General features: G+C 35.9%; 5 protein-coding genes across 5 annotated transcripts; all 5 read left to right on the forward strand.

Annotated features, from left to right (window-relative positions):
• Positions 1 to 1,550: 1,550 nt before the first annotated feature.
• Positions 1,551 to 2,672, forward strand: LOC133881262 (F-box/kelch-repeat protein At3g06240-like). The gene has a single exon (XM_062320191.1). The coding sequence runs from the start codon at positions 1,551 to 1,553 to the stop codon at positions 2,670 to 2,672; it is 1,122 nt and encodes a 373-aa protein (XP_062176175.1).
• Positions 2,673 to 8,429: 5,757 nt separating this feature from the next.
• On the forward strand, positions 8,430 to 9,503 carry LOC133881263 (F-box protein CPR1-like). The gene has a single exon (XM_062320192.1). It carries the CDS (start codon positions 8,430 to 8,432, stop codon positions 9,501 to 9,503), a length of 1,074 nt encoding a protein of 357 aa, XP_062176176.1.
• Positions 9,504 to 13,175: 3,672 nt separating this feature from the next.
• On the forward strand, positions 13,176 to 14,351 carry LOC133881265 (F-box/kelch-repeat protein At3g23880-like). The gene has a single exon (XM_062320193.1). It carries the CDS (start codon positions 13,176 to 13,178, stop codon positions 14,349 to 14,351), a length of 1,176 nt encoding a protein of 391 aa, XP_062176177.1.
• A 4,112-nt stretch (positions 14,352 to 18,463) lies between these two features.
• Positions 18,464 to 19,372, forward strand: LOC133881266 (F-box/kelch-repeat protein At3g06240-like). Its single transcript, XM_062320194.1, has one exon. It carries the CDS (start codon positions 18,464 to 18,466, stop codon positions 19,370 to 19,372), a length of 909 nt encoding a protein of 302 aa, XP_062176178.1.
• Positions 19,373 to 24,005: 4,633 nt separating this feature from the next.
• Positions 24,006 to 25,157, forward strand: LOC133881267 (F-box/kelch-repeat protein At3g23880-like). Its single transcript, XM_062320195.1, has one exon. It carries the CDS (start codon positions 24,006 to 24,008, stop codon positions 25,155 to 25,157), a length of 1,152 nt encoding a protein of 383 aa, XP_062176179.1.
• Positions 25,158 to 26,758: the final 1,601 nt, after the last annotated feature.

A 26,758-nucleotide genomic window follows, 5' to 3' on the forward strand; every position in this document is an offset into this window, starting at 1 on the left:
TTTAGGTGAATTTTCCATTAGATTTGTTAATGTTTGTATTGATTTTGTTGTTTTGATAAACATTGGGTTCTCAATTCTCTACTTCTTTGATCATTGATCAATCAAGGATTCAGAATCTCAGATTTCAGGGGTTGAAACAAACGTGTTACCCGGGTCGTGTTCGGGTAACACGGCTGGCAGGCGAGTCGGGTTTGGGTTCAGAAGTTCAACCCGATTATTAATCGGGTCGGGTTCGTGTCAGACCCGATTGTGTAATCGGGTCAGTCGGGTCGACACGAACCCGACCCGCCGACCCGAATTGCCAACCCTATTTAACCCAAACAAAAACCTAGCCCCCGCCCCTCTCAAAACGTCTCTTCTCTCTCCCGGTATCTTTCTCTTCCCTCCTCTCCTCTCTCCTTTTCTTTATGTTTTTTCTTGTTTTCTTTGCTTTGGTTTACCTCCTATCCCTTATAGGGAATTTTGTTCCCCTGGGCTAGATCCGGTGGTGGTTGATGTTATTCTAGTCCTTCTAGAACTATGGAGGTTGTTTTTTCTTTTAGTTTTTCGTTGTTTTTTTTTTTTTTTTTTGTTGGTTTTCCTGATAGAAGGCTACATGGGACGTCTATGTTGGGGAGCGGCTTTTCTAGTGTGTCTCCGGCGAGTTTTTCTAGCTGTGCTTTTTTGATGTCTTCTTTGGAGCCAGATCTATGTTTTTCGGCTAGGTCCTTCATGACACGCACCTCTTTATGGTGGAGATCGGTGACGGCTTTTTCCCGATGCATGATTCGTTTGGTTTCTGTTTAGGTTTTTATTTATTTTTCTGTTCACAGTCTGCCTTTGTAATGCTCAATTGTTACTGGACTATTTGTTGACATAGTAGTTAGATTAGCCCTCTTTTTATTTGTTTAGATTGTGCTTAAATGTAAATAGTGATTCAAATGTTGTTCATGTAATATTTGTGTGTTGTTTAGATAGCTGTTTTATGTCAGATTTTTTTGGCTTAAGGTGTAGAGGGTCTTGTACCTCTATTGTCTGTAATTCCCTTCGGGCGTTTATTCAGTAAATATTGTAACTCATTTTATTTGTTAAAAAAAAAAAATTACTATTAAATCAAAATTTAATAATGATCATCTCAAATTCAATAATAATTTTAAGTACCACGTAATAATAAAAATTAAAAAACTCATTAAAAAGTCTACAGAACTGAACTATCGAAATCTTAACCATTATTTCTAAAATAAATATGTGCGATGGATGCAATAAGAAGCGATTAATGAATTAAGAAAAATTGAGATATATATGTTGAAGTGGCAAAATCTTAACCTCTTAATTTAAAATTAATTTGATACAAAATGAAGTAATTACGACACAAACCTGCAGCGTGAATAATTCGTTTTAGTTTTCCCGTTAGGTTATGGTGTTTTGGTTTTATATAAAAAGAAAATAAAGAAAACTTCCAGGGTTTTGCTTTGGGTTTGGTTTTTGCCGCAAAAATTGCCTTTTGGGTTTTTCTTTCTCTCATCTTCTCCAAGCCGCGCAGAGGAGATCGAAATTCACAGAGATCGATCATGTCAAACCGGCTTCCACGCGATCTTTGGACTGAAATCCTGGTAAGCCTTCCTGTGAAATCTCTTTTACGATTCCGATGTGTTTGTAAATCATGGAAATCCTTGATCTCTACTCCTACGTTTATTTCCATGCACACCCAACATGGTGAAAGCACCGGCAATTACACCCACCTTTTACATTGTGATCGAAGATATGAAGACAGATGGTCGCAATACCAATTACTCCATATCGATGCTTCATTTAGTGAGTTTCAAGAACTTGCATATCCACCCCAAATTAGAGACAGAGATTATCAAGTCCTTGATTGCAAGGGATTAATACTTTTTACGACTAGTAATAGTTTGGAGTCCCTAATTCTTTGGAACCCTGCAACTAGAATGTCTATGTTGACTCTCCCTCAAGCTTGCATTTATGTACCCATCCACCGCAGCAAATATTTTGTTTACGGGTTCGGTTTTGACCATACAAGTAATGATTACAAGGTTCTGAGAATGGTGTTTGGTACATACATATTTCCACGAGCCCAACTTTATAAACTCCGCACACGCGCTTGGGAGACTTTTAGGATTGCCGACGATTTTCAGTATTCTATAGTTGAGGGTAATTCACAGGCTCTAGTGAATGGGGCAAGCCACTGGATTGGATATCATTCCAGTTTTATCAAGCCCGAATATTCTGATGAATTGGTGGTTGTGTTGTTTGATATGTGTGATGAGAAACTCCGAGTGATGAAGCTTCCGTATAGTGTAACTAGCTATAGTATGGACACCGATAATAGTCGCCTTGGGATTTCTAGTGGATTGCTTTGTTTAATGGAGCACAACCCACGTAGAAATGATTATTGGAACTGGAACGTTTGGTTGATGAAGGAATATGGCATAGTAGAGTCTTGGAGTAAACAATTTACTATTGGTGCAAATGGTTATGGCTTGTTCAGTTTTAGGAACAACGAAAAGATTTTAGTGCAAAAGCCAGAAAAATTTGTCTTATATGATCTCAAGACCCATAGATTCATTAGTCTGGGAGGAATTAAAGCCAAGGGATTTGTTTTTGCCACGAATACTTTCGTTGAAAGTCTTGTTTTATTCAATGGACCGGAAGAACACGCCAGAATTGTTTAAGGAAGAAAAGCAAGACATGCACCAAAGAAGGCTAAGCAAAGCACAATAGATGTAATAGCTAGGAAGAAAAGGTCTCTTTTTTATCACTTTATGAAATTCTTTTTAATTACCAATTATGAAGCAATAACTTATCATTGTCTTGTTGCTTATTGGTTATTTCAATTTTTAATGAGTTTTTTTTTTAAAATTTTTAGTATGACATATGACCACGTGTCAATTTCTTATTGAGTTGATGAAGACTTTATATTTAATTTTATTGAAGAATTTTGGATGAAAGTAGTATTTTCGTTTTTAGCCGTAAGCGAGAAACTATATAGATACGAATTGAAACCGGGGTATCATAAAAAATAAAAAAAAAACTTTAAAAAAAAAAAAAAAAAGTCAACCGCCTTTCTTTTATTCTAGATTAATGTACAAACCGTCAGTTATAAGCTCACCCGAGTTTGAACTTATGTTTGTCTATAAAGCACATAGCTTTGAGCTTTCCAAATTATACATAAAACAAACAAAGCTTTCGTAAATTTGCAGAAAGTGAATTTTATTTAGTTAGCAGAGTAACACGGAGAGAAATTTCCTACAAATCAGTTTGTAAGAAATTTTTTACAACCTACATATAAAAATGATATATGTCTTTTTAACATGTGAGAAGCCCATGTCTTTTTAAAAATACTATTAAAAAAAATATGTGCTTCTCACATGCTAAAATGATGTATGTCACTTTTATTACTTTAGCAATCATATCCGTTAACGGGTTACCATATTTTGCAATGTCAACGCTTCTGATTGATTTCAACTTTAAATCTTAACAGAGTAAGTGAAATTTCCAACATACCTCTAATTTATTTTTATTTTTTTTTTTAAAAAAAATAGCACACTGGGTAACAGGTGACCCATTGTGGGATTTTTTTTTTTTTTTTATTATTATTATTATTTTTTTTTAAAAAAAAAGCAATGTATTTTTGTAATTTTATAAACATCTTAGGGGTATTATGGGGATTTCATACATCAATCGTTAGAGTTAAGGCTAAATTTGGACGGGAGCGTTGACATTGTAAACTTCTAAAATATGGTAATTAACCTTAAATTGACACGTTTTAAAGTTTAAGGGTATAATTGCAAAAGTAATGAAAGATTAGATGCAGTAAGTAAAGTTTTCCTAATAATTTTAATGGGAATAACTTCAATTTGGTTGTGACAGAAACTAGGCTTTGTTTGCCTACCAATGAGAAGTTGACACGTAAGGCTGGAGCAAGAAAATCAAATACAAGCAAAACACCCGATTTGTTTTGCTTTCTTTGCAGTGAAATGAAGAGATTGAGGAGAGATATGAGCGTCTTCACGCTGAAAACCTAGCCCTGACCACCGATCCCCGACCCCGACCCAGACAACCAAACTGGCGTAGCCCATGGAAGCCACGCCACCACGTGGCCGACCAGAGTTTGACCCTGACCACATCGCCGTTCACCATCTCCGGTTAAACCAGAATGCCGAAAAGCACCAAATCACCGGATCAGATGTGATCACTGACCAGATCTGATCACCGAAAACAACCAAAGGGGCGAGAGGGGAGAACGACCGGCAAAAGGGAGAGTTCCCGAGAGGGACGAAGCTAAGGTCGAATCTCTGTCGATGGTGTCGGGAGGTCGCAAGGAAGAGGATCTAGAGGCTTGCCGATGGTCGCCGAGACTCTGTCCCCGGATCTCTGTGGCTGGAGGACCGACCGTCCGGCGACGGGGAAGAGGCAGTTGGCTGATGGCTGACGGGTTGGGTTGAGGAGCTTCAGTTTTTTTTTTTTTTTTTTTTTCATATTTTTCTTCAATCCAGGCGGACGTGCGGTGATTTGGGGTGGATTAGGGGCGGACCGGTTGACGGGCAAATGCCGGACGGCGAACGGGCATATGTGATTTGAGCAGTGGGGTTTTTTTTTGGAACGTGTGGTAGGGGTGTTCAAACGGAGCGGTTATAACTGCTTTAAAACCGCCAACCGCCTAGGCGGAGGCGATTAGTGGTTATAGGGTTTGAGAAAAGCGGTTAATAACTGCTAACCGCTAACCGCTTATATATATATATATATATATTAAAAATTAAAAAACCTGAGAGGGGAGAGGGGCGTCGTTTTGGGCATTACTGAATGCTCAAAACAACGTCGTTTTGACAATATATAAATCTATATTTTTGGTTTAGGGTTTTTTAGAATCACTTTCTTCATTTCCTCTTCTCACCTCACCTTGTGCCGCTCGCCCAGTCTCTCGTGAGTCTCGTCTCCCCTCCAGCCTCCACTCTCCAACGCCGTTCAGACCTCTCCGCTCATCTCGTCTCTACCACCACTGCTACACTGTAAGGTTCTCCAGTATTTCTCAGTTTCTCTCGCTTTTTTCTCTGCTTTTTTAGGGTAGGGTGTGTATTACTACTGTGTGTGATTTTTCTTGATCTAGGGATGTTCTCTCGACTTTTTTAGGGGGTGTTACTGTGTACGATTTTGTTGTGTGCGATTTTTGTTTGTTTTAGGGTTTCATTTTAGGGTTTTGGTTTTTCATTTTGGGTTGATTTTATTGTTTGTGTGTGGCTACTGGTAATCTGGTATATACTATACAATGTTCTGATTGTTCTCTATTTACCGGATGTTAGAAGATATTATTTCTTCATTTTAGGGTTTCTATTTTTCATTTTGGGTTGTTTATTGTTTAGGTCAGAATCATTTTCTGTTGGGTTGTGTTATTGTATTGTGAAATGTGAATGATTAGAGATTTGGGTTGTTATTTAGGTCCCTTTTTTTTTTTTTTTTTTTTTTTTTTTTTTTTTTTTTTTTTTTTTCTATTGGGTTGTGTTAAATTTGTTCTGGGTTGTGTATAATAGATAGAGGACACTCATACTCTCATAGTGGTACAATTGATACTAGTGCGACTCCTACCGGTAGCGCTGCCGATGATTCGATGAACGCGCATATGTTTTGGATTTGAATTTGTATTTGGATTTTGATTTTGATTTTTGATTTTTTATTTTATAGATGATTTCGATTTGTTACTAATTAGAAACTTTTGGATTTGATCTTAAAATCTGCACTAAAACAGTCCAAAAAGTGGCCAAAACCGGACAAAATTGACCCAAAACAAGCTCAAAACTTATCTTCAAAAGCGGTTATATAACCGGCGATTATATAAATAACCGCCTCCGCCTAGGCGGTTAGCGGAGGCGGTTGGTAAAATACAATAACCGCCTAGGCAGTTAGCGGTTGTAGCCAATAACCGCCGGTTATAACCGCTTGAACACCCTATTGTGGGGTACTTCAGAAGAGAGTTGTGAGAGAGATTGGCTACTTCACCAAAATTTTAATTTTTTGCTTTTAGCAATGTGTCAAGTAATTATTGGTGGACATAAATCTACTGTTTTCTACCATTACCGTATAGAAGAGGCTCTCAATTTTAATTTATACCCATTTGTGTTTAACAACTATATTTAACAATGCAATTCCTTGAGTGGTAAATAAATTGTAACAATATATAACCCCTTCAAATTTCATTTTGGCTATCTTTTCATGCTTTTCACTAGCAAGGGTGGTCGACAATTAACAATTAACAAATAAGAAGGGAGATGAACAGATGGAAGAGCAAGACCAACACCATGCGTTTGCTTTTCACTGCTTTAATTTACTTGAAACCTTCTTTACTTTGAGAAGATAATATTCAAGTGTTTGCTTATTTTAGATGCATTTATCGTGTTAAAGATTTTTAATATTTATTCATTCATTCATATATTAGAAATTTATTTCATTAAACTTTATTTTTTTTTTAAAATATAAAATACAATACATCACAATGTGTTGTTTAAAACCAATTTCTTTTAATAATTCAAAAAATAAATAAATGCACCAAAACTAAATACTTTTACAAAACAAACAAATCATGAAACAACATAAAGAAGCAAAAATAAAAATTGGTAAAGATGAGTTTCTTCTAACATTTTTTATACCCTTTCTCATTTGTGCTTACATTAACAAAACAAACAAATAAGATCGAGGTCCATTTTATAGTTGAAATCCCACATTTGGGTATCCATAAAACAAACAAAATAAAAGGAAAGATTTATTAGATTTTTCACTTTCCCACGCAAATACACAGAACAACATATTATATACTTCTTTTTCTTTTTTTTCTTTTTTTTTTTTTCTTTTTTTTTTTAATTTTTTTAATTTTTTTTTTTAATTTTTCTGTTTTAACCTTATCTATCTAAATTCTTAGATCAATATACATCACATTTTCAAAATCTTCACCCTTCGTACTGCTATTTTCTTTGAGAGTAATGCTATATGTTTATCTCTAGCTTATCTCACTTTTATACTATTGACTTTTATATTACTAAGCTGATGTGGCAATACTTATCGGCTGTTCAATCGGCCTTTATTAAAAAAATGAAGAAAATTCAAGATGTGCCGAGATATATGTGTGGAATGAAAGATGAGTTTTAAAGATTACTTTTTGTTTTGTCCTAAGGTAATAACTTTCTTTTGGTACATTAATTTACTCTTTTCCTCTTTTTATTTTATTTTTATAAATTTTGTTGGTTTCAATAATTCAAATATTGGGTTAATTAAACTTAATTACTCAATGAACTCCTTTTTCTCAACATTATCAAACAACTTCACAACATGCTTTCTAGGTTCGAATGAGTTTGTGATTTCAAAATGCAATTTTTTAAAACATAGTTAAACGTTTAGTAAAATCGATGTTTGACTTTTAAACTTGCAGATTTACTTTTAAAATAATATGTTTTTTAAAAATATCAATTTGCCTGCAATTTGAAAATGTAAAAAACAAAATTATATTTTTAAATCGCAATTTTTAAAAATCGTACTCCCAACCGAATGCACTCTTAGTCAACTAGTGGCCAAATGAAGTATTAATGGCGAAGTCACTGCAAATACTTCTGCTTCATTCTTAAAGAGAAGTTTCACTGATTTTGGAGGACAACAAAAGTTTCAATTTTTGTGTGAATCTAAGAGTCCTATAAGCAGCAACTACGTGGTTTTAATCTTATCCTTTCCCCTATCATCCTCAGTTTTAGTCTTATCCTCTCTATGCTTTCCCACATAACTAATTAGGTTTCAACGTATTTTTTTTTTAACGAGAAAATCTGTTTCTTATTAACTGATAATATAAAATGATCCCCTATAAGAAAATCTAGAGACACAAACGTTCCTAACAATAAAATCTGCAATACAGTTCAGAAGTTCCTCTAACCAAACATCTGAGAAATTTTGCTCCACTGCCAATCTAGCCAAAGTCATTCAAATAACGCAGAAAATGCAATTTATGAATCTTGGAAACTAGTATTAATTTTATAAAAAAAAATGCAGAAAATGCAATTTACTTTTCCGATTGGTGTTTTGCTTTTATAAAAAAAAAAAAAAAAAAAATCCTGGTGAGATTTCTCATGGACCTCACTTTTGAACCATATATCTTTAGCCCAAACCCCAAACCACCGATCCACACTTCAGCCCACTGGAACTAGGGATGGTGTTATCTGTTAGCCGTCTCTAATAAGAGTTGGTTTTCTTCGAGAGGGCTGCTTGCATCGATCTTCTCCAAGCCGCCAGCCAAGTTGAGCAAAAAGGAAGAATTCACAGAGACGTCAATCCGGCTTCCACACGATCTTCAGATTGAAATCCTGGTAAGACTTCCCGCCGTGAAATCGCTTTTACGTTTTCAATGTGTTTGTAAATCATGGAAATCCTTGATCTCTAGTCCTGCATTTATTTCCATGCACACCCAACATGGTGAGAGCGCCAACAATTACACCCACCTTTTACATTGTCGAGGAGATGAAGGCAGATGGTCGCAATTCGAATTACTCCATACCAATGCTTCATTTAGTGAGTTTCAAGAAGTTGCATATCCACGCCAAATGAGACGCGCCAGAGATTATGAAGTCCTTGATTGCAAGGGATTAATACTTTTTACGACTAGACTTTCAATTTATGCAGTGGAGCATGCTTATTTGGAGCCCCAACTAATTCTTTGGAACCCTGCAATTAGAATGTCTATGACTCTCCCTCAAGCTTGCATTGTGGCACCCAACCGCAGCAAATACTTTGTTTACGGGTTCGGTTTTGACCATACAAGTAATGATTACAAGGTGCTAAGAATGGTGTTTGGTTCATACATACGGTTGCCACCTCCAGCCCAACTTTATAGAATCCGCACAGGCGCTTGGGAGACTTTTAGGATTGCTGACGATTTTCAGTATGATATAGCTGATAGTGATGGTGATCCACAAGCTTTAGTGCATGGGGCAAGCCACTGGATTGGATATCGTTCAAGTTTTAAGGGGTCCGAATATCCTGATGAATTGGGCATGGTGATTGTGTTGTTTGATATGTGTGACGAGGAACTCCGAGTAATGAAGCTTCCGCATAGATTATCTAGTACGAACGCGGAAATTGTTCGTATTGGGATTTCCGGTGGATTGCTTTGTTTAATGGAGCACAAGCCACGCAAAAATGCTTATTGGAACTGGAACATTTGGTTGATGAAGGAATATGGCATAGTAGAGTCTTGGACTAAACAATTTGCTATTGATGTAAATGGTTCTGACTTGTTCAGTTTTATGAACAATGAAAAGATTTTAGTGGAAAAGCGAGAAAAGCTGGTCTTATATGATCTCAAAACCCGTAGATTCAATAATTTGGGAGGAGTTAAAGATAAGTTGGGAAGAATTAAAGCTCAGGGACCTCTTTTTGCCGTGAATACTTTCGTTGAAAGTCTTGTTTTATTCAATGTGCCAGACTTGTTTAAGGAAGAAAATCAAGACATGCACGAGAGAAGGCTTATGTAATTCTTTTTGATTACCAAATATGAAGCAATAACTTATCATTGTCGTGTTGCTTATTGATTATTTAAGTTCAGATAATTGTCACATTGCTTGAGCATGAGTTTAATTGCGTTTCTTTTCACTGCATTAATTTACTTGATTACCTTCTTTACTTTGATAAGATAAATATTGAAGTGTTTCATTATTTTATGAAAGACGGATTTATAGTGTTAAACATTTTCAATATTTACTCATTCATTCATGTATTAGAAATTTATTTCATTAAACCCTTTTTTTTTTCTAAATATTAAATGCAATACATCACAAAGGGATGATTGTGAGTTCTTCACTTCTTTGTAAACAAAGAGGAAGGGCGTTTGGCTATAGGTGACTTTCTTATCTTATTTTGGTTTAAGAAAGTTGATTGTTTGACTGCTAATGTTTGGATTTTTTTATTGTGAGAATAAACTATCCTAATTTCGATTTTAGAATAGCATAATTTCAATTTAGTATCTGGTTAGGGTTTGGTATAATTCACCTTTGTTACGCTTCGTTTTTCATGCCGGCATCAATTTCTTATAAATTGGATCGAACGAAATAAAGAGAATCACACGTATGTGCTAATTAAAAAATTATGTACTTTCAAATGTTAATGAACCTATAACAGTTTTATAAACGAAATCTCGAACCAGTTTTATAAATTGGATCAAGCTCCTACGTACGTACCTCTATGGAACCCTGCAATTAGAATGTCTATGATTCTTCCCCGACCTCGCATTGTTGTACCGCTCAGAAAATACAGTGCTTACGAGTTCTAAAAATAATCCAAAAATAATCTAAATGTATGAACTCCTTTCATTGAAAACTATATATAAAAGTCCATAAATCTAAAAAACAGCAAAAACTGTTCTATTAGCACACAAAGCTAGCCATCCCTACAATGGATTGCTTTATTTGAGATTCCAATATAATGTTGAGTGCAAAAGCATTTTTCAATTGTGGTCTGTTCTTCCCATATGGACGGAGCAAGGAATTTCATTTTCTCGATTTGAATCCTTGGCCTCTTCTAACCAAAATGATGAGCACAATCCAAAGTATGCCTAAGCCAAAGAACGGAGAAATAGGAATGTACAAGACCGATCAGTCTTTTTTTTTTTTTTTTTAACTTCACAAAACCCTCAAAAACTTCCACTCAACTTGAAGCTAACCTCATACAATTTAAAAACTCTTAATTTCATCTCCCAATATTTGAATTTGTTGCAATATCCCCTTCTATTAAGGTTTGGCGTTAAATCTTATGGCAAAATGGATAAAATGACATTTATTTCCAAATTTCTAATTTATCATATATTTCAAATTAAAAATTAAATAAACCTTTTTTAAAAAATAAAAAATAAAAATGAGATCCACGTTGACCCACGTTGGGTCACCTTGTGACCCTGCGCAAGTCATTCTGTGACCAAATGGAGGACACGGGCGACCCAGTTGTGAGTCTGGGAGACCGACAGGTTATTATTATTTTATTTTATTTTTAATTAAATGGGAAAAAAGGGTTATGATATTTTGTAATTTTCAAGAGTGCTGTTAGGATTTAACACAAAATTCTAACGGATGAGGGACATTGCAATAAATTCAAAGATTGAGGGGTGAAATTGTGAGTTTTTGAACTTTGAGGGAGTAGTTTCAAATTGAATAGAATTTTAGGAAGGTTTTGTTAATTTTTTTTTTTCTTTTTCCTTATTTTTCCTCCTTGTCAACTCCCTTAGTACAAAAAATTTTCTTATTAGCGTCAACCTTGAGTGGATGCTAAAAGTACAAAAGTCAACTCTAATAGGTCGCCCCAAAAACCCCAATGATAATGATCATCAGCGTCAACATATAATGATATATTGGTTGATCCTAAAAATTGTAGTACATATATCATAAATCGACACCGATAGGTATACTATATATATATAGGCCATGAGCGTCGCAGACCAGAGGATTCGCATGTTTAATCAATATTGACTAGATACACCAGATGTCCTTCCTCTCTCCTCTTGGGAAGGCTACTCAATCAAAGTAAGTAAAACTACACAAAGGATGATGAAAGAGATCTTCATGAAAAGCAATATTCTAAATTTGCAATAATATTCATTAGGTACCATATCCCAAGATCCTTCATAAAGCCATCAAAAAATCTCATTTTTGTATTGGAGGAGGAGAAAGGGAACCCCAATGAAATGGATATCTTTTTTGTCAGTAGAGACACCATCTGTAGCTTCATAACAGAGTATCATCCATCCCATGTGAGATCATGGCGAAGGAAGGACAGCAAAATCAAACCTGTGTTGGATGTTGTGAAGCCAGCAGCTCATCAGACCTGTGCAGATCATGGTGATGATCAGGAGCTGGAAAATAAGAGCTGTAGCGAATCGAATTGGAGAGGAGGAATGCTTGGCGAGGAGGACGTTCATTGCTCACCTCGACTACATCATGCCACCGAAGGCCCAAGCGATACCCAAAAGCCCCACGCCGTTGCAGGCTCTGGTGGCCTTCTTGTGCCCAATGACAGTGGCGACAGTGACGTAGAGGAAGAGGAGGGTGGCGATGAACTCGGCGAGGGATCTGTAGAAGGGGATGGACTTGACAAATTATATGATAGGCAAATTATTAATTACTAAGACATTTCATCAAATATATGATAGACAAATTTTCTTATGGGGTTTTCTCAAGAAAATTTGACAAATTATTCCAATTTTTTTTACCTATCCATGCTCTAAGAACACAATAGAGCAACTTTTTCACATGAGCATTACACAAAGTAAAAAAAAAAAAAAAATTATGGACCTTTTTCCACACAGCCGCACATTCAAAGAAACCCGCAACTAAAAATTTCACAACTTTTGCAAAATAAGTACGTCTCATACGTTGCTCGACATAATAGGGGAATCAAAGAACCAAAATAGGAGAATCAAAAAATGGGAGAGTCTGAGAAGGTTACCTGCAAAATGTGAAATTTATAACCAAACACAAGCAGCTCGCACAAACACTATAGTAAAAACTGAAACAAACACCCATCTCAAAACAGGAGAAAAAATTGTTAAGAGTAAGTGACCCAGTTGCCTATGAAGGTCACGTTTCACTCGGTGTCTGTTTGGGTTTGCGATTTTAAAAAGTGTAATTTAAAATAATAATTTTAAAATGTGCGATTTGAAAAAAAAAATGATTTTTAAAAACGTAGTTAAGCGTATGACAAAATTGCAGTTTAGCTTCTAAAATCGCAAATTAGCCTTTAAAATTCTGCGTTTAAAAAAAAACACCATCTTATCTGCGATTTGAAAAAACATAAAATTCGCTTTTTCAAATCGTAAATTTTAAAAATGCAGTTCTCAAACGATTTATATTTTACAATTTAGTTTTAAAAAAATCACACTTATTGTTTACGAAATCGTAATTGTGACTCATCCTTATCTGATCCGGCCAACTTATATATCTCCTCATAGGCGTGATAAGTTAGAAGACTTCAAGCTCTTAGAAGACTCAAGTTCTCAGAAGACTGAAGCCAACTTAATTCTGTTTGGAATTCAAATGTGAAGATAGATAGATGGGTTTTGGTTTTCCGCACAAATTGCCTTTGGGTTTTTCTAGCTTTCTTCTTGCTCCTGGGTTCGATTGTCTTCTCCAAGCCGCGAAGAGGAGAAATTCACAGAGATCATGTCAAACCGGCTTCCACGCGATCTTTGGACTGAAATCCTGGTAAGCCTACCCGTGAAATCTCTTTTACGATTCCAATGTGTTTGTAAATCATGGAAATCCTTGATCTATACTTCTACATTTATTTCCATGCACACCCAACATAGTGAGAGCGCCGACAATTACACCCACCTTTTACATTGTAGTAGTTACAGCAAGAAGCCATACCAATTACTCCAAACCGATGGTTCATTCAATGAGTTTCAAGAACTTGAATATCCATGCCAAATGAGGGGTGGAGATCATCGATTCGTCCATGATTGCAAGGGATTAATACTTTTTACGACTGTCATCCAAGATGGGCTGGATGGCAATCGTTTCGAGCGACTAACTCTGTGGAACCCTGCAATTAGAATGTCTATGACTCTTCCTCGACCTCGCATTGATGTACCGGTGCCCAAATACTGTATTCATGGGTTCGGCTTTGATCAAACAAGTAATGATTACAAGGTGTTGAGAATGGTCTGTGATATGTACACCTCGTTTCCACCTCAGGTGGAACTTTATAGACTCCGCACAGGCGCTTGGGAGACAATTACAGGTGTTGACGATTGTTTTCAGTATTATTTATCAGCAAAAACGCAGGCTTTCGTGAATGGGGCAAGTCACTGGGTTAACGTTGTATGGCCTATGGCATCCTGCTCTCCTAAACGAGCGGTTTTGTTGTTTGATATGTGTGATGAGAAACTCCGAGTGATGAAGCTTCCGGATCATCTTAGTTTAGGCTTGGGTAAGACTCTTGATCTTGGTGTATCTGGTGGACTGCTTTCTTTAATGGAGAATACCAAGCCACATGATGTTTATTTGAGCTGCAACATTTGGTTGATGAAAGAATATGGCGTGGTAGAGTCGTGGACTAAACAATTTACAATTGATTTAGAGGGTTGGAGCTGTGGGTGGATCTTCAGTTTTAGGAACAACGAAAAGATTTTAGCTTGGAATCGGAAAAATGAAAAAGAGTCGGTCTTATATGATCCCAAGACACATAGATTGATTAAAGTAGGAGGAATTAAAGGCAAGGGTTATCTTTTTGGCAAAAATACTTTCGTTGAAAGTCTTGTTTTACTCGATAAAGAACATACCAGGTGCGACTCAAAAAAAGGAAAGAAAAGAAGAGAAAGACATGCATGCGCTTGAAGAGAAGGCTAAGCAAAGCACAAGATGTTAATTTGAGCTGCATCAATATTTGGTTGAAGACATGCACAAGAGAAGGCTACGAAGAAAATCTGAAGAAACAACGTTTGGAGGCATAGTACTCTTTTTAGGATGGTTTGGGATTTATGTTAGAGGAAAAATGTTTTGTTTGTATTTTTTTTTTTTAGTAAGAACTTCAAAAAATTATCCAAAAATAATCTAAAGGTATATATCTCTTTTCATTGAAAACTTTCTATAAATCTAAAAACCAGCAAAAACTATTCTATTGCGCCATGATAACTTCCTAGCACACAAATCCATCCCTACAATGGATTGCTTTATTTGAGATTCCCATATAATGTTGGGTGCAAAAGCATTTTTCAATTGTGCTCTGTTCTTCCCATCTGGACGGAGCAAGGAATTTCATATTCTCATTCAAAAATGAAGATTTGAATCCTTGCCTCTTCTAACCAAAGTGATGGGCACCATCCAAAGTGTGCCTTCCTTTTGAATTGAAACGCTGGTGGGTATACCATTTAAGAAGTATAAGTGAGGTTCAGTAAGGACCCCTACCAGTCCATAAAGTAAATTTACACCATTCCACTACGAATGATTGTTCAATGCATCATATATTTCAATTTTTTTATCACCACCAAATAGTCAAGTCTAAATAAAACTGTTTAAGCAAAATCTCAACAAGAACATGTATTTAATTTGACATCCAAAGAGATTCAAGTTTCAAACAGTTAAATGCAAAATTCAAGAGGTCGGGGAAGAAAAATTAAGAAAGAAGTCTCTCCAGGATGATCTCCTTGAAAGATCTAACCTAGCAATCAAATTATTTGGTTACATATCAGTTGAAACGACGAAATTCATATTCATCTTATTTGGTTACATATAATTTAAGAAGCAATCAAAGTTTTTGTTTTGTCCATATCGATTCATCTTCATCACCCGCCAGTAGACATAACTCTTCCTTCACTATTAATTGGTACTACACAGTAGACCCTACCAAAATATATTTCTTCTGCAAAACCAGTTAATATAAAAGTCAATTAGGTGCTAAATAATTATGACAAACAAAACAAGCAACTTGTGTAACAAACAAGTCTAAAGATTTTTTCTTTTGGAACACATTCATGCAGTATCTGCAGTACCACAGGGAACACTTGGAAGAGGAAAACACTAATCTTATACCAAACAACCCCACCTTGATTCTTATGACACTCTATAATATTTCCTCTGTTACTAATAGCTGCAACAGCGTGACCATGGAGCTCACTCATTCTAGCTGCCACCTGTCAACAAAAGTCAAAGTACATTCATTCCTTACACAAGGAATATTATATATAAAGAGGCACGTACAGAAAGACCATAAATTGACTTGAGGTTGATGTATTTCATTGATTCAGAGGTCTCCTATATATATGGCTAATACAAAGAAAGGCAAAGAGTTTTACATTGAATAGTTTTACTGCATATTGCTAGACAAAATAAGGCAATACACCCAGACACTAACCCAAGTCCAAAACCCAATTCCATTGGCTAATTGAACACCATCACAGCAATGTCATAGCCACCCAAAAAATTATAAACCCCTCAAACTCCTCTAAACAAGATCAACTCAACGCACGGTTCATAAACACGAGGATCAAACCAAAAAGGAAAAAAAATAACACCCTGTTGGACTCTTAATTAACTATTGTCTTTGTTGAACCATGACAAACAAACATTCACCACCTCCAAAGGTTTAAAGAGTATCAGCACAACCCATGGAACCCATGTACAGTTTTCAATATACGTACAAATATACAAACGGATAACGGATTGAAATTTTTACCCGGCCAACAGGAATGAAATTGTATTCAGAATACCCAGCTGAAAAATCAAATCTTTACCCAGAAAAATCAAATCTGCTAATGGATCGGACCATTTAAATCACATTTAAACAACCCCAAATTTTGGCCATATGATAATTGGTTTGTCCTATTTGTAAAGTGTAGTCAACCATGTAGAAGCATTATATACTACAAAAAAATCAGGATCTTTGGACGGTTTGAAACCGTGCAGAATTTGGAAAAAACCAGCTGGAAAACAGTTCACACGGTTTTTTTTGAACGGTTTCAAACCGTCTAGGACAATGGGTCGCTAATTTGGTTACTGACGGTTTGGAAACCGTCCAGAACTAGTTCTAAATGGTTTTACCCAAACCGTCTAGAATTTTTTTTTATAATTATAATTATAATTATTTTTTTAATAATAGTAATGTCTCTTGGTTCGAATATCAATCCCACATCAATTTTTTCTCCTTTTCCTCACACTCGTGAACCTCTTTTGCATCAAATTTTCTCTCCTTTTCCATCAAATTTCTATCATTTTCGAGTCTTGCACTCCTTTTCTCATTGATACTCAGCGAGAATGAGAGTACTCCTAAAGAAATCGAAAAAAAAAAAAAATTCGGATGTTTTCAATGGTTTCACCTAAAATGATGCAACACAACCTAGGTTGATCATGCAAATGTATTTTCTCAGCAACCAAACAAAGTAGAGAAAATATGAGAAGCTAGACATCAAATAATCAAAATAAAAAATCAATCTTTGCAGTAAATAAACCAAAAGCACCGAAGCTCATTCTCTAAGTTGAAAATGCAAGAAAAACTTCCAAAACTTCACAAACTTCGCCAAATTTCTCAATTTTTACAAATCAGATTAACACACAAAATCTCAAACCCACATACAAATAAACAAGACCCAAATCTGGCTGGCTTTGCCCTAGATCTTGGCCAAAGGGTACCGTTCTTGGCCGGCTTTGTCCTAGATCTGTGCCTTGACGCTCTTGTGCTGGAAACGACGCCAAATATCGGTGGTGGGCTGACCGAGGGGTAGTACGCTGCTGAGAGGAAAAGAGAGAGTGTGAGAGAGAGACTCGAGAGAGACGTGAGAGAGAGAGTGCAACCTTACCTGCAGTTACCTCGTGGTGGTCCATCTGGGTTGCTGGGTCTCTGAATCGTCGGGAGAGAGAGAGAGAGAGAGAGGCGTTGGCAGGAGGGGGCCGAGTGTGTGGGGAGGGTCGGAGGGACATTAGGGATATGATTTAGCAGGGAAAGTAAAGGAAGGGCAGGAGATTAGAACATGGAAAGAAAAATTCGCAAAATTCATAAAAATAAATCCAGACGGTTTGAATCAAACTGTCTGGAAAAAATTGAAAACAGGGTAATTAAGTGCACCCTGTGCAAGTAAAAGGTTGAATCTCCAACTTTGTATGATGACAGATCACTTATAACTACTTTTGTTCGGACAATCCGGCATTGAAAAAATGGGATAAAAAGATCATGTGTTACAAGAACATAATCAACAATCCATGCAATAAATCTATACATAGTTATAGGAGCGTGTTGTTGAAAGCATAAGCATAATTATTATGCTAAATTCGTAGCGGAAAAATAAAGCCACTTTGGAATTACCTCCAACTGAATCTTTAAAAATGCAACAACAACTCTACATGAAGAGCCGTAATTAAAATAGAAAAATAAACTAAAATTATTGAGACGTTATTAATCCTGGAGATTTTGTACGTATTTTAAATATTATCTTCCTTTTTGTATAATTCAAATAAATAAAAAAAAAATCCTGGTGAGATTTCTGACGGCCCTCCCTTTTGAACTATCTTTAGCCCAAACCCCAAACCACCGATCCAGGCTTACTCGGCCCACTGGAACTATAGGGCTGATGTTTTCTGTCAGCCGTTTCTAATAAGAGTTGGTTTTCTTCTTTGAGAGCGCCACTTGCATCTTCTCCAATCCGCCACCCAAGTTGAGCAAAAAGGAAGAATTCACAGAGATGTCAATCCGGCTTCCACACGATCTTCAGATTGAAATCCTGGTAAGACTTCCAGCCGTGAAATCGCTTTTACGTTTTCAATGTGTTTGTAAATCATGGAAATCCTTGATCTCTAGTCCTGCATTTATTTCCATGCACACCTAACATGGTGAGAGCGCCAACAATTACACCCACCTTTTACATTGTCGAGGATATGGACGCAGATGGTGGCAATTCGAATTACTCCATACCAATGCTTCATTTAGTGAGTTTCAAGAAGTTGCATATCCACGCCAAATGAGAGGTGCCAGAGATTTTGAAGTCCTTGATTGCAAGGGATTAATACTTTTTACGACTAGACTTTTAACTTCTGGAGTGGAGCATGATTATTTGGAGTCCCAACTGATTCTTTGGAACCCTGCAATTAGAATGTCTATGACTCTCCCTCAAGCTTGCATTGTGGCACCCAACCGCAGCAAATATTTTGTTCACGGCTTCGGTTTTGACCATACAAGTAATGATTACAAGGTGCTAAGAATGGTGTTTGGTTCAGACATACGGTTGCCACCTCCAGCCCAACTTTATAAACTCCGCACAGGCGCTTGGGAGACTTTTAGTATTGCTGACGATTTTCAGTATGATATAGTTGATAGTGATCCACAAGCTTTTGTGAATGGGGCATGCCACTGGGTTGGATATTCAAGTTTTATGGAGTCCGAATATCCTGAAGTGGTGGTTGTGTTGTTTGATATGTGTGATGAGGAACTCCGAGTGATGAAGCTTCCGGATAGATTAACTTGTATGGATACCGATTATATTGTACATGTTCGTTTGGGGAATTCTGGTGGATTGCTTTGTTTAATGGAGCACAACCCACGCAAAAATGTTTATTGGAACTGGAACATTTGGTTGATGAAGGAATATGGCATAGTAGAGTCTTGGACTAAACAATTTGCTGTTGATGTAAATGGTTCTGACTTGTTCAGTTTTATGAACAATGAAAAGATTTTAGGGGAAAAGCGAGAAAAGCTGGTCTTATATGATCTCAAAACCCGTAGATTCAATAATTTGGGAGGAATTAAAGCTAAGGGAACTCCTTTTGCCATGAATACTTTCGTTGAAAGTCTTGTTTTATTCAATGTGCCAGACTTGTTTAAGGAAGAAAATCAAGACATGCACGAGAGAAGGCCAAGCAAAGCACAATAGATAGAATAGCTAGGAAGAAAAGGTTAGAAATATGAAATCGATCTCTCTTTCTTTCTTTTCTTTTTTTTTTTTTTTTTTTTTTTTTTTTTTTTTTTTTTTTTTCTTTTTTATCACTTTATGTAATTCTTTTTAATTACCAAATATGAAGAAATAACTTATCATTGTCGTGATGCATATGGATTATTTAAGTTCAGATAACTGTCACATTGCTTGAGCATGAGTTCAACTGCCGCTACAAAAAAAATCGTTGTTTTGAGCCGCTTTTTTAGAGCCCTTTTAAGCCCTAAAAAACAACTCTAACCAATTTGAGACCTTTTTTTTTCAGCCGTTTTACAAACGGGTCCACACCTCAAGTATTAAAAATTAAAATTGATCCATTTCTCTATAAAACGGTTCAAACTTGAGCCGCTTTTGTAAAAGCGGTTCGAACAAGTTAGAGACGTTTTAAAAAGCGACTCAAAACAGTTAGAGTCGCTTTAATCAAAAGCGGCTCTAAATTTTTTGAGCCGCTTTTATAAAGCGGCTCAAAACGGTTTGAGCCGGTTCAAAAAAAGCTCTCCAACCGCCTCAAAATTAAAAACGTTTGTTTTTTAAAAACGGCTCAAAATGCCTGTTTTTTTTTTTTTTTTTTTTGGTAGTGAAGGGACTTTTTTTTATCTTATTCTGGTTTAAGAAAGTTGATTGTTTGACTGCGCATGTTTGGGTTTTTTATTGTGAGAATAGGCTATCCTAATTTCGACTTCAGAATAGCATAATTTCAATTTAGTATCTTATTAGGGTTTGGTATAATCTACCTTTGTTACGCTTCGTTTTTCATGCCGACATCAATTTCTTATAAATTGGATCGGAAGAAATAAAGAGAATCACACGTGCTAATTAAAAAATTACGTACTTTCAAATGTTAATGAACCTATGACAGTTTTATAAACGAAATCTTGAACCAATTTCAACAAAATTGTTGTCCTGGAAATAAATTAACCTGCTATAACTTCCTCGGTCATTAGGAAAAAAAAAATGAATGAAGAGAGAACCCAAATGGTCAATTCCATCAATCCAAGTACTGAGCATGATATCACCATGTCAAGTGTAATTAACATCAACAAGTATTTAAAATATATATATATATCCATGCAAATTTACCCCATATCGATGGTTCATTCTATGAGTATCAAGAACTTGAATATCCATGCCAATTTAGAAATTATGGAATCGTCCATCAGTCCATGAGTGCAAGGGATTATTACTTGTAAACACTGACATCGAGCTCCTACCCTTATGGCCGGAACCAGCAAAAACTTTTCTATCAGCACACAAAGCTAGCCATCCCTACAATGGATTGCTTTATTTGAGATTCCAATATAATGTTGAGTGCAAAAGCACTTTTCTATTATGGTCTGTTCTTCCCATCTGGACGGAGCAAGGAATTTCATATTCTCATTCAAAAATGAAGATTTGAATCCTTGGCCTCTTCTAACCAAAATTGTGAGCACAATCCAAAGTGAGGAGAAATAAGAATGTAGAAGACCGATCAGTTTTTCTTTTTAGAAACCTTACAAAACCTTTGACAACTTCCACTCGACTTGAAACTAACCTTATAAAGTTTAAAAACTCTCAATTTCATCCTCAAATCTTTGAATTTGTTGCAATATCCCCATCTGTTAGGGTTTGGCACTAAATCGTATGGCAAAAAGGATAAAATAACCTTTATTTCCAAATTTATAATTTATCATTAATTTCAAATTAAAAATTAAATAATTTTTTTTTTTAAAAAAAAAAAAAAATGAGACCCTACGTGAGTCATTCTAGACCAAACACAGGTCATGGGTGACCCCGTTGTAGGTCTAGAGACCCACACGTTATTTTTAATTTTTATTAAATGGGAAAAAAAAGGTGAGGGCATTTTGTCATTTTCAAGGGTGCCGTTAGAACTAAACAAAAAAAATTAACAGATGAGGGACATTGCAACAAATTCAAATATTGATGGGGGAAATTGTGAGTTTTTTAACTTTGAGGAGGTAGTTTCAAATCGAGGAGAATTTTAGGAAGGTTTTGTGAATTTGTTATTTTTTTTTTTTCTTCCTTGTCAACTCCCTCAGTAAATTTTTTTTTCTTATTAGCGTTGCCCTTGAGTGGACACTAAAAGTACAAAAGTCGACGCTAATAGGTCGTCCCAAAAACCGCGACGTTAATGATCATCAACTGATCATCAGTGTCGACATAATGATATATTTGGTTGACCCTAAAAATTGTAGCACATATATCATAAATTGACACCGATAGGTATGTATTGCCACATGTTGGCAAGTTTGAGAGGTCATTTACCAAATTTTGTACATTGGTCGCCAAATCGCCAAGGAGTGGATGCTTCAAGGGGTAAAAGGTAATTTCCAAAAAAAAAAAATAACCCAATGAAAAAAAAAATTTTTAAAAAAAAATCTTACTAAGACATTTCATCGAACATATGATAGACAAATTTTTCTATGGGGTTTTTTCAAGAAAATTTGAAAAATTAAGCCAATTTTTTGTACCTATCCATGCTCTAAAAACACAATAAAGCAAGTAAAACAATGAAATTTATGGAACCTTTTCCACACAGCTTCACATTAATATTCAAAGAAACCCGCAACCGAAAATTTCACAACTTTTGCAAAATAAGTCTCATACGTTGCTTGACAGAATAGGGGAATCAAAGAACAAAAATAGGGGAATCAAAAAATGGGAGAGAAGATAGAAGGTTACATGCAAAATGTGAAATTTATAACCAAACACAAGCAGCTAGCTCAAACACTCTAGTAAAAAATGAAACAAACACCCACCCAAAATAGGAGAAAAAATTGTTAAAGTGACCCAATTGCCTATGAAGATCATGTCACATTCAGGTCTATTTGGGTTTGCAATTTCAAAAAGTATGATTTAAAATAACGATTTTAAAATGTGCGATTTGAAAAAAGTGATTTTTAAAAACGTAGTTAAATGTTTGGCAAAATTGCAGTTTAGTATTTAAAATCACAAATTTGCCTTTAAAATTCTGCGTTTTTTAAAAATTACCCTCTTATCTGCTATTTGAAAAAACAAATTTTCGGTATTTTCAAATCGCAATTTTTAAAAATACAGTTCTCAAATGATTTATATTCTGCGATTTGATTTAAAATCACACTTATTGTCTACGAAATCGTAATTATAGACTCATCCTTATCTTATCCAGCCAATTTATCTCCTCATTGGCGTGATAAGTTAGAAGGCTTCAAGCTTTTAGAAGACTGAAGCCAACTTAAGTCTGTTTGGAATTCAAATGTTAGATACATAGATTGGTTTGTATAAATTTGTTACGTCTATTTCTCATCTGCTCGTAACAGCAGATTACTTGTAGTTCTATATATATATATATATATATATATAGCTTAATACAATGAATCAGTATTCAAGCTAAATATTCTTTTCATTTTTTCATGGTACGGTATCAGAGTGGGTCTCTTGCGATTGTAGGCCTTTTTCACCCATACGTAGAACATGTGTTTGACCAAAAGTTGCCATACATGAGAAAGCGTGTTAAAGTGTTTCCCGTCGACAATATTAATTTGACCTGAATACTTTATAAGTCATAAACTTATCAGAATTTTTGGATTAAGATCGACTCTACATGTGCAATGGATGCAATAAGAAGCAAAAAATTAAGAAAAATTGAGATATATATGTTGAAGTGGCAAAATCTTAACCTCTTATGCTCCGTTTATTTCGACGTAAAATGATTTCTGGAAAATGATTTCGGCATTTTCGGGTGTTTGGTTGGGGCGAAAATAATGGTCAACGAAAATCATTTTCGGTTTGACCGTAAAAGCTTCTTTAATTTTCGAAAAACGATTTACAATTTTTAAAACCGTAAATCGTTTTCTAAAATTAAGCTCTTCTTCCTTACACGCTAGTTTGATATCCGATCGTTAGAATTTAACAATTGTCGGTCGTCGGGATCTAGTCGGCGCCGGAGTCCGACAACATCCGGTCGCCGGGAACCTGCCGGCGCCAAAATCATGCAGGCCACCGAAATTATGCCGGTGCGGGAACCCGGCGGCCGGAATTATGCAGGCGCCGGAATCCGGCACCGGCAGACCAAATTCCGGTCGGAATATTGCCGGATTCCGGCTAAAACGGCCGGGATCCGACAATTGATCCCGTCGAAATCATTTTTTATTAATTACTTGATTTTTTCTGAAAATGATTTCATCTAAATCATTTTACGACGGAAATCATTTTACGTCGAAACAAACGGAGCATTAATAAAAAAAAAAAATAATAATGGTTGAAATTTAAAGCAAAATCAAGTAATTAATTAAGGACACGAACCTGCATGCGGCGTGAATTCGTTTTCCGTCCCACCCCCTCTTTACTTTTCCCATTAGGTTTGGGCTTTCGGTTTTAACCGACAACCGACTTAAAAGCTTCTATATATATATATATATATATATATATATATATATATATATATATATAAACAAAATAAAGAAAACCTGAACCTGGGTTTTTCTTTGGGTTTTGGTTTTCCGCACAAATTGCCTTTGGGTTTTTCTAGCTTTCTTCTTGCTCCTGAGTTCGATCGTCTTCTCCAAGCCGCGAAGAGGAGAAATTCACAGAGATCATGTCAAACCCGCTTCCACGCGATCTTTGGACTGAAATCCTGGTAAGCCTACCCGTGAAATCTCTTTTACGATTCCAATGTGTTTGTAAATCATGGAAATCCTTGATCTCTACTCCTACATTTATTTCCATGCACACCCAACACAGTGAGAGCGTCCACAATTACACCCACCTTTTACATTATAATAGTTACAGAAACAGCAAGACGCCATACCAATTACTCCATACCGATGGTTCATTCAATGAGTCTCAAGAACTTGAATATCCATGCCAAATGAGGTGTGGAGATCATCAATTCGTCCATGATTGCAAGGGATTAATACTCTTTACGACTGTCAACGAAGTTGGGCCGGATGACAATCGTTTCGAGCCCCTAACTCTATGGAACCCTGCAATTAGAATGTCTATGACTCTTCCTCGACCTCGCATTAATGATGTTCCGGAACCCAAATACTGTATTCACGGGTTCGGCTTTGATCAAACAAGTAATGATTACAAGGTGCTGAGAATGTTTTATCATAATTACGCCTCGTCTCGACCAACTCAGGCGGAACTTTATAGACTTCGCACAGGCGCTTGGGAGACTTTGATGGTTGCTGAGGATTCTTTTCAGTATTATTTTTCTACAAAAATGCAAGCTTTCGTGAATGGGGCAAGTCATTGGGTCGTATGGCCTATGGCACCCGGCTCTCGAAAACGAGCGGTTTTGTTGTTTGATATGTTTGATGAGGAATTCCGAGTGATGAAGCTTCCGGATCATCTTAGCTTAGGCTGGGGTAGGTCTATTGGTCTTGGTGTTTCTGGTGGATTACTTTCTTTAATGGAGAATAACAACCCATACGGTAGTGTTAATTTGAGCTACAGCATTTGGTTGATGAAGGAATATGGCGTGGTAGAGTCGTGGACTAAACAATTTACAATTGATTTAGAGGGTTGGAGCTATGGGCGCATCTTCCTTTTTAGGAACAATGAAAAGGTTTTAGCTTGGAATCGAAAAAATGAAAGAGAGTCGGAAGAGTCGGTCTTATATGATCCCAAGACACATAGATTCATTAAAGTAGGAGGAATTAAAGGCAAGGGTTATCTTCTTGGCAAAAATACTTTCGTTGAAAGTCTTGTTTTACTTGATAAATTAAATCATATACAAACGTAAGGGAAAGCCAGTGGTGCGACTCAAAAAAAAGAAAAGAAAAGAAGAGAAAGACATGCATGCATGCGCTTGGAGAGAAGGCTAAGCAAAGCACAAGATGTTAATTTGAGCTGCATCAATATTTGGTTGATCGAAGACATACACAAGAGAAGGCTACGAAGAAAATCTGAAGAAATAACGTTTGCAGGTATAGTGCTCTTTTTAGGATGGTTTGGGATTTATGTCGAGGAAAAATGTTTTGTTTGTATTATTTTTAGTTAGAGCTTCCAAAAATTATCCAAAAATAATCTAAATGTATCTCTTTTCATTGAAAACTTTCTATAAATCTAAAAAGCAGCAGAAACTATTCAATTAGCTCCATGATCACTTCCTAGCACACAAATCCATCCCTACAAACAATGGATTGCTTTATTTGAGATTCCGATATAATGTTGGGTGCAAAAGCATTTTTCAATTGTGTTCTGTTCTTCCCATTTGGACGGAACAAGGAATTTCATATTCTCATTCAAAAATGAAGATTTGAATCCTTGGCCTCTTCTAAGCAAAGTGATGGGCACAATCCAAAGTATGCCTTCCTTTTGAATTGAAACACTGGTGGGTATAACATTTAAAAAGTATAAGTGAGGTTCAGTAAATTTACACCATTCCAAGACTAATGATTGTTCAATGCACCATATATTTCAATTTTTTTTGTCACCACCAAAGAGTCAAGTCTAAATAAAACTGTTCAAGCAAAATCTCAACCAGAACATATATTTAATATGACATCCAAAAAGATTCAAGTTCCAAACAGTAAAATGCAGAATTCAAGAGGGGAAGAAAAAGAAAGAAGACTCTCCAGGATCTCCTTGAAAGATCTAACCTAGCAATCAAATTATTTGGTTACATATAAGTTGAAACGACGAAATTCAGACCATCAAAACTTAGATTTAATAAATATCAGGAGTCCCTCGTTGTAAAAGCTTAATCCAGTCCTAATTCCAGAAACACAATAAAAGTTATATTGAAGAGCTATGAAATTAGCAAAAATGTAGACAAATTAAAATCTCAAATAGCTCAAGGAGAAAATTTCAGTCATATAGACAGATATAGTACCAAACAACCCCACCTTGATTGTTATGACACTCTATAATATTTCCTCTGTTACTAATAGCTGCAACAGCATGACCATGGAGCTCACTAGCTCATTCTAGCTGCCACCTGTCAACAAAAGTCAATGTACTTTCATTCCTTACACAAGGAATATTATATATAAAGAGGCACAGAAAGACCATAAATTATCTTTTAATCGACCAAACTACCTCTGGAAACGAAGACAACTTCCTGGGACAGAATACTTTGCCATTATACAGCAATGGCCAAAACCCAACTTTGAATATTGCAGCATATCTTTTCCAATAATAACATTATATAAGCATTATAAAAGAAGTGAATTATAATGCAACTCACATGACAAAATCCAACTATTTATAATTAATTTGAAGACATCTAAAGGGGGACAGCATGTGAGGCAAAAAGAAAACCAAGCAAGCATTGAATACAGGCACCTCTAATTTTGTCTACTATATAAAATATTAATCTAAAAAAGCAATACCATCAGATCA

This window comes from Alnus glutinosa, chromosome 11, assembly GCF_958979055.1.
Source record: "Alnus glutinosa chromosome 11, dhAlnGlut1.1, whole genome shotgun sequence".
Taxonomy (NCBI): Eukaryota; Viridiplantae; Streptophyta; class Magnoliopsida; order Fagales; family Betulaceae; genus Alnus; species Alnus glutinosa.

Bases quoted from the DNA above. Each gene is read 5' to 3' on its own strand.
- LOC133881263 (XM_062320192.1), top strand. From the start codon at position 8,430: ATGCACACCCAACATGGTGAGAGCGCCAACAATTACACCCACCTTTTA.
- LOC133881266 (XM_062320194.1), top strand. From the start codon at position 18,464: ATGAGAGGTGCCAGAGATTTTGAAGTCCTTGATTGCAAGGGATTAATA.
- LOC133881267 (XM_062320195.1), top strand. From the start codon at position 24,006: ATGTCAAACCCGCTTCCACGCGATCTTTGGACTGAAATCCTGGTAAGC.
- LOC133881262 (XM_062320191.1), top strand. From the start codon at position 1,551: ATGTCAAACCGGCTTCCACGCGATCTTTGGACTGAAATCCTGGTAAGC.
- LOC133881265 (XM_062320193.1), top strand. From the start codon at position 13,176: ATGTCAAACCGGCTTCCACGCGATCTTTGGACTGAAATCCTGGTAAGC.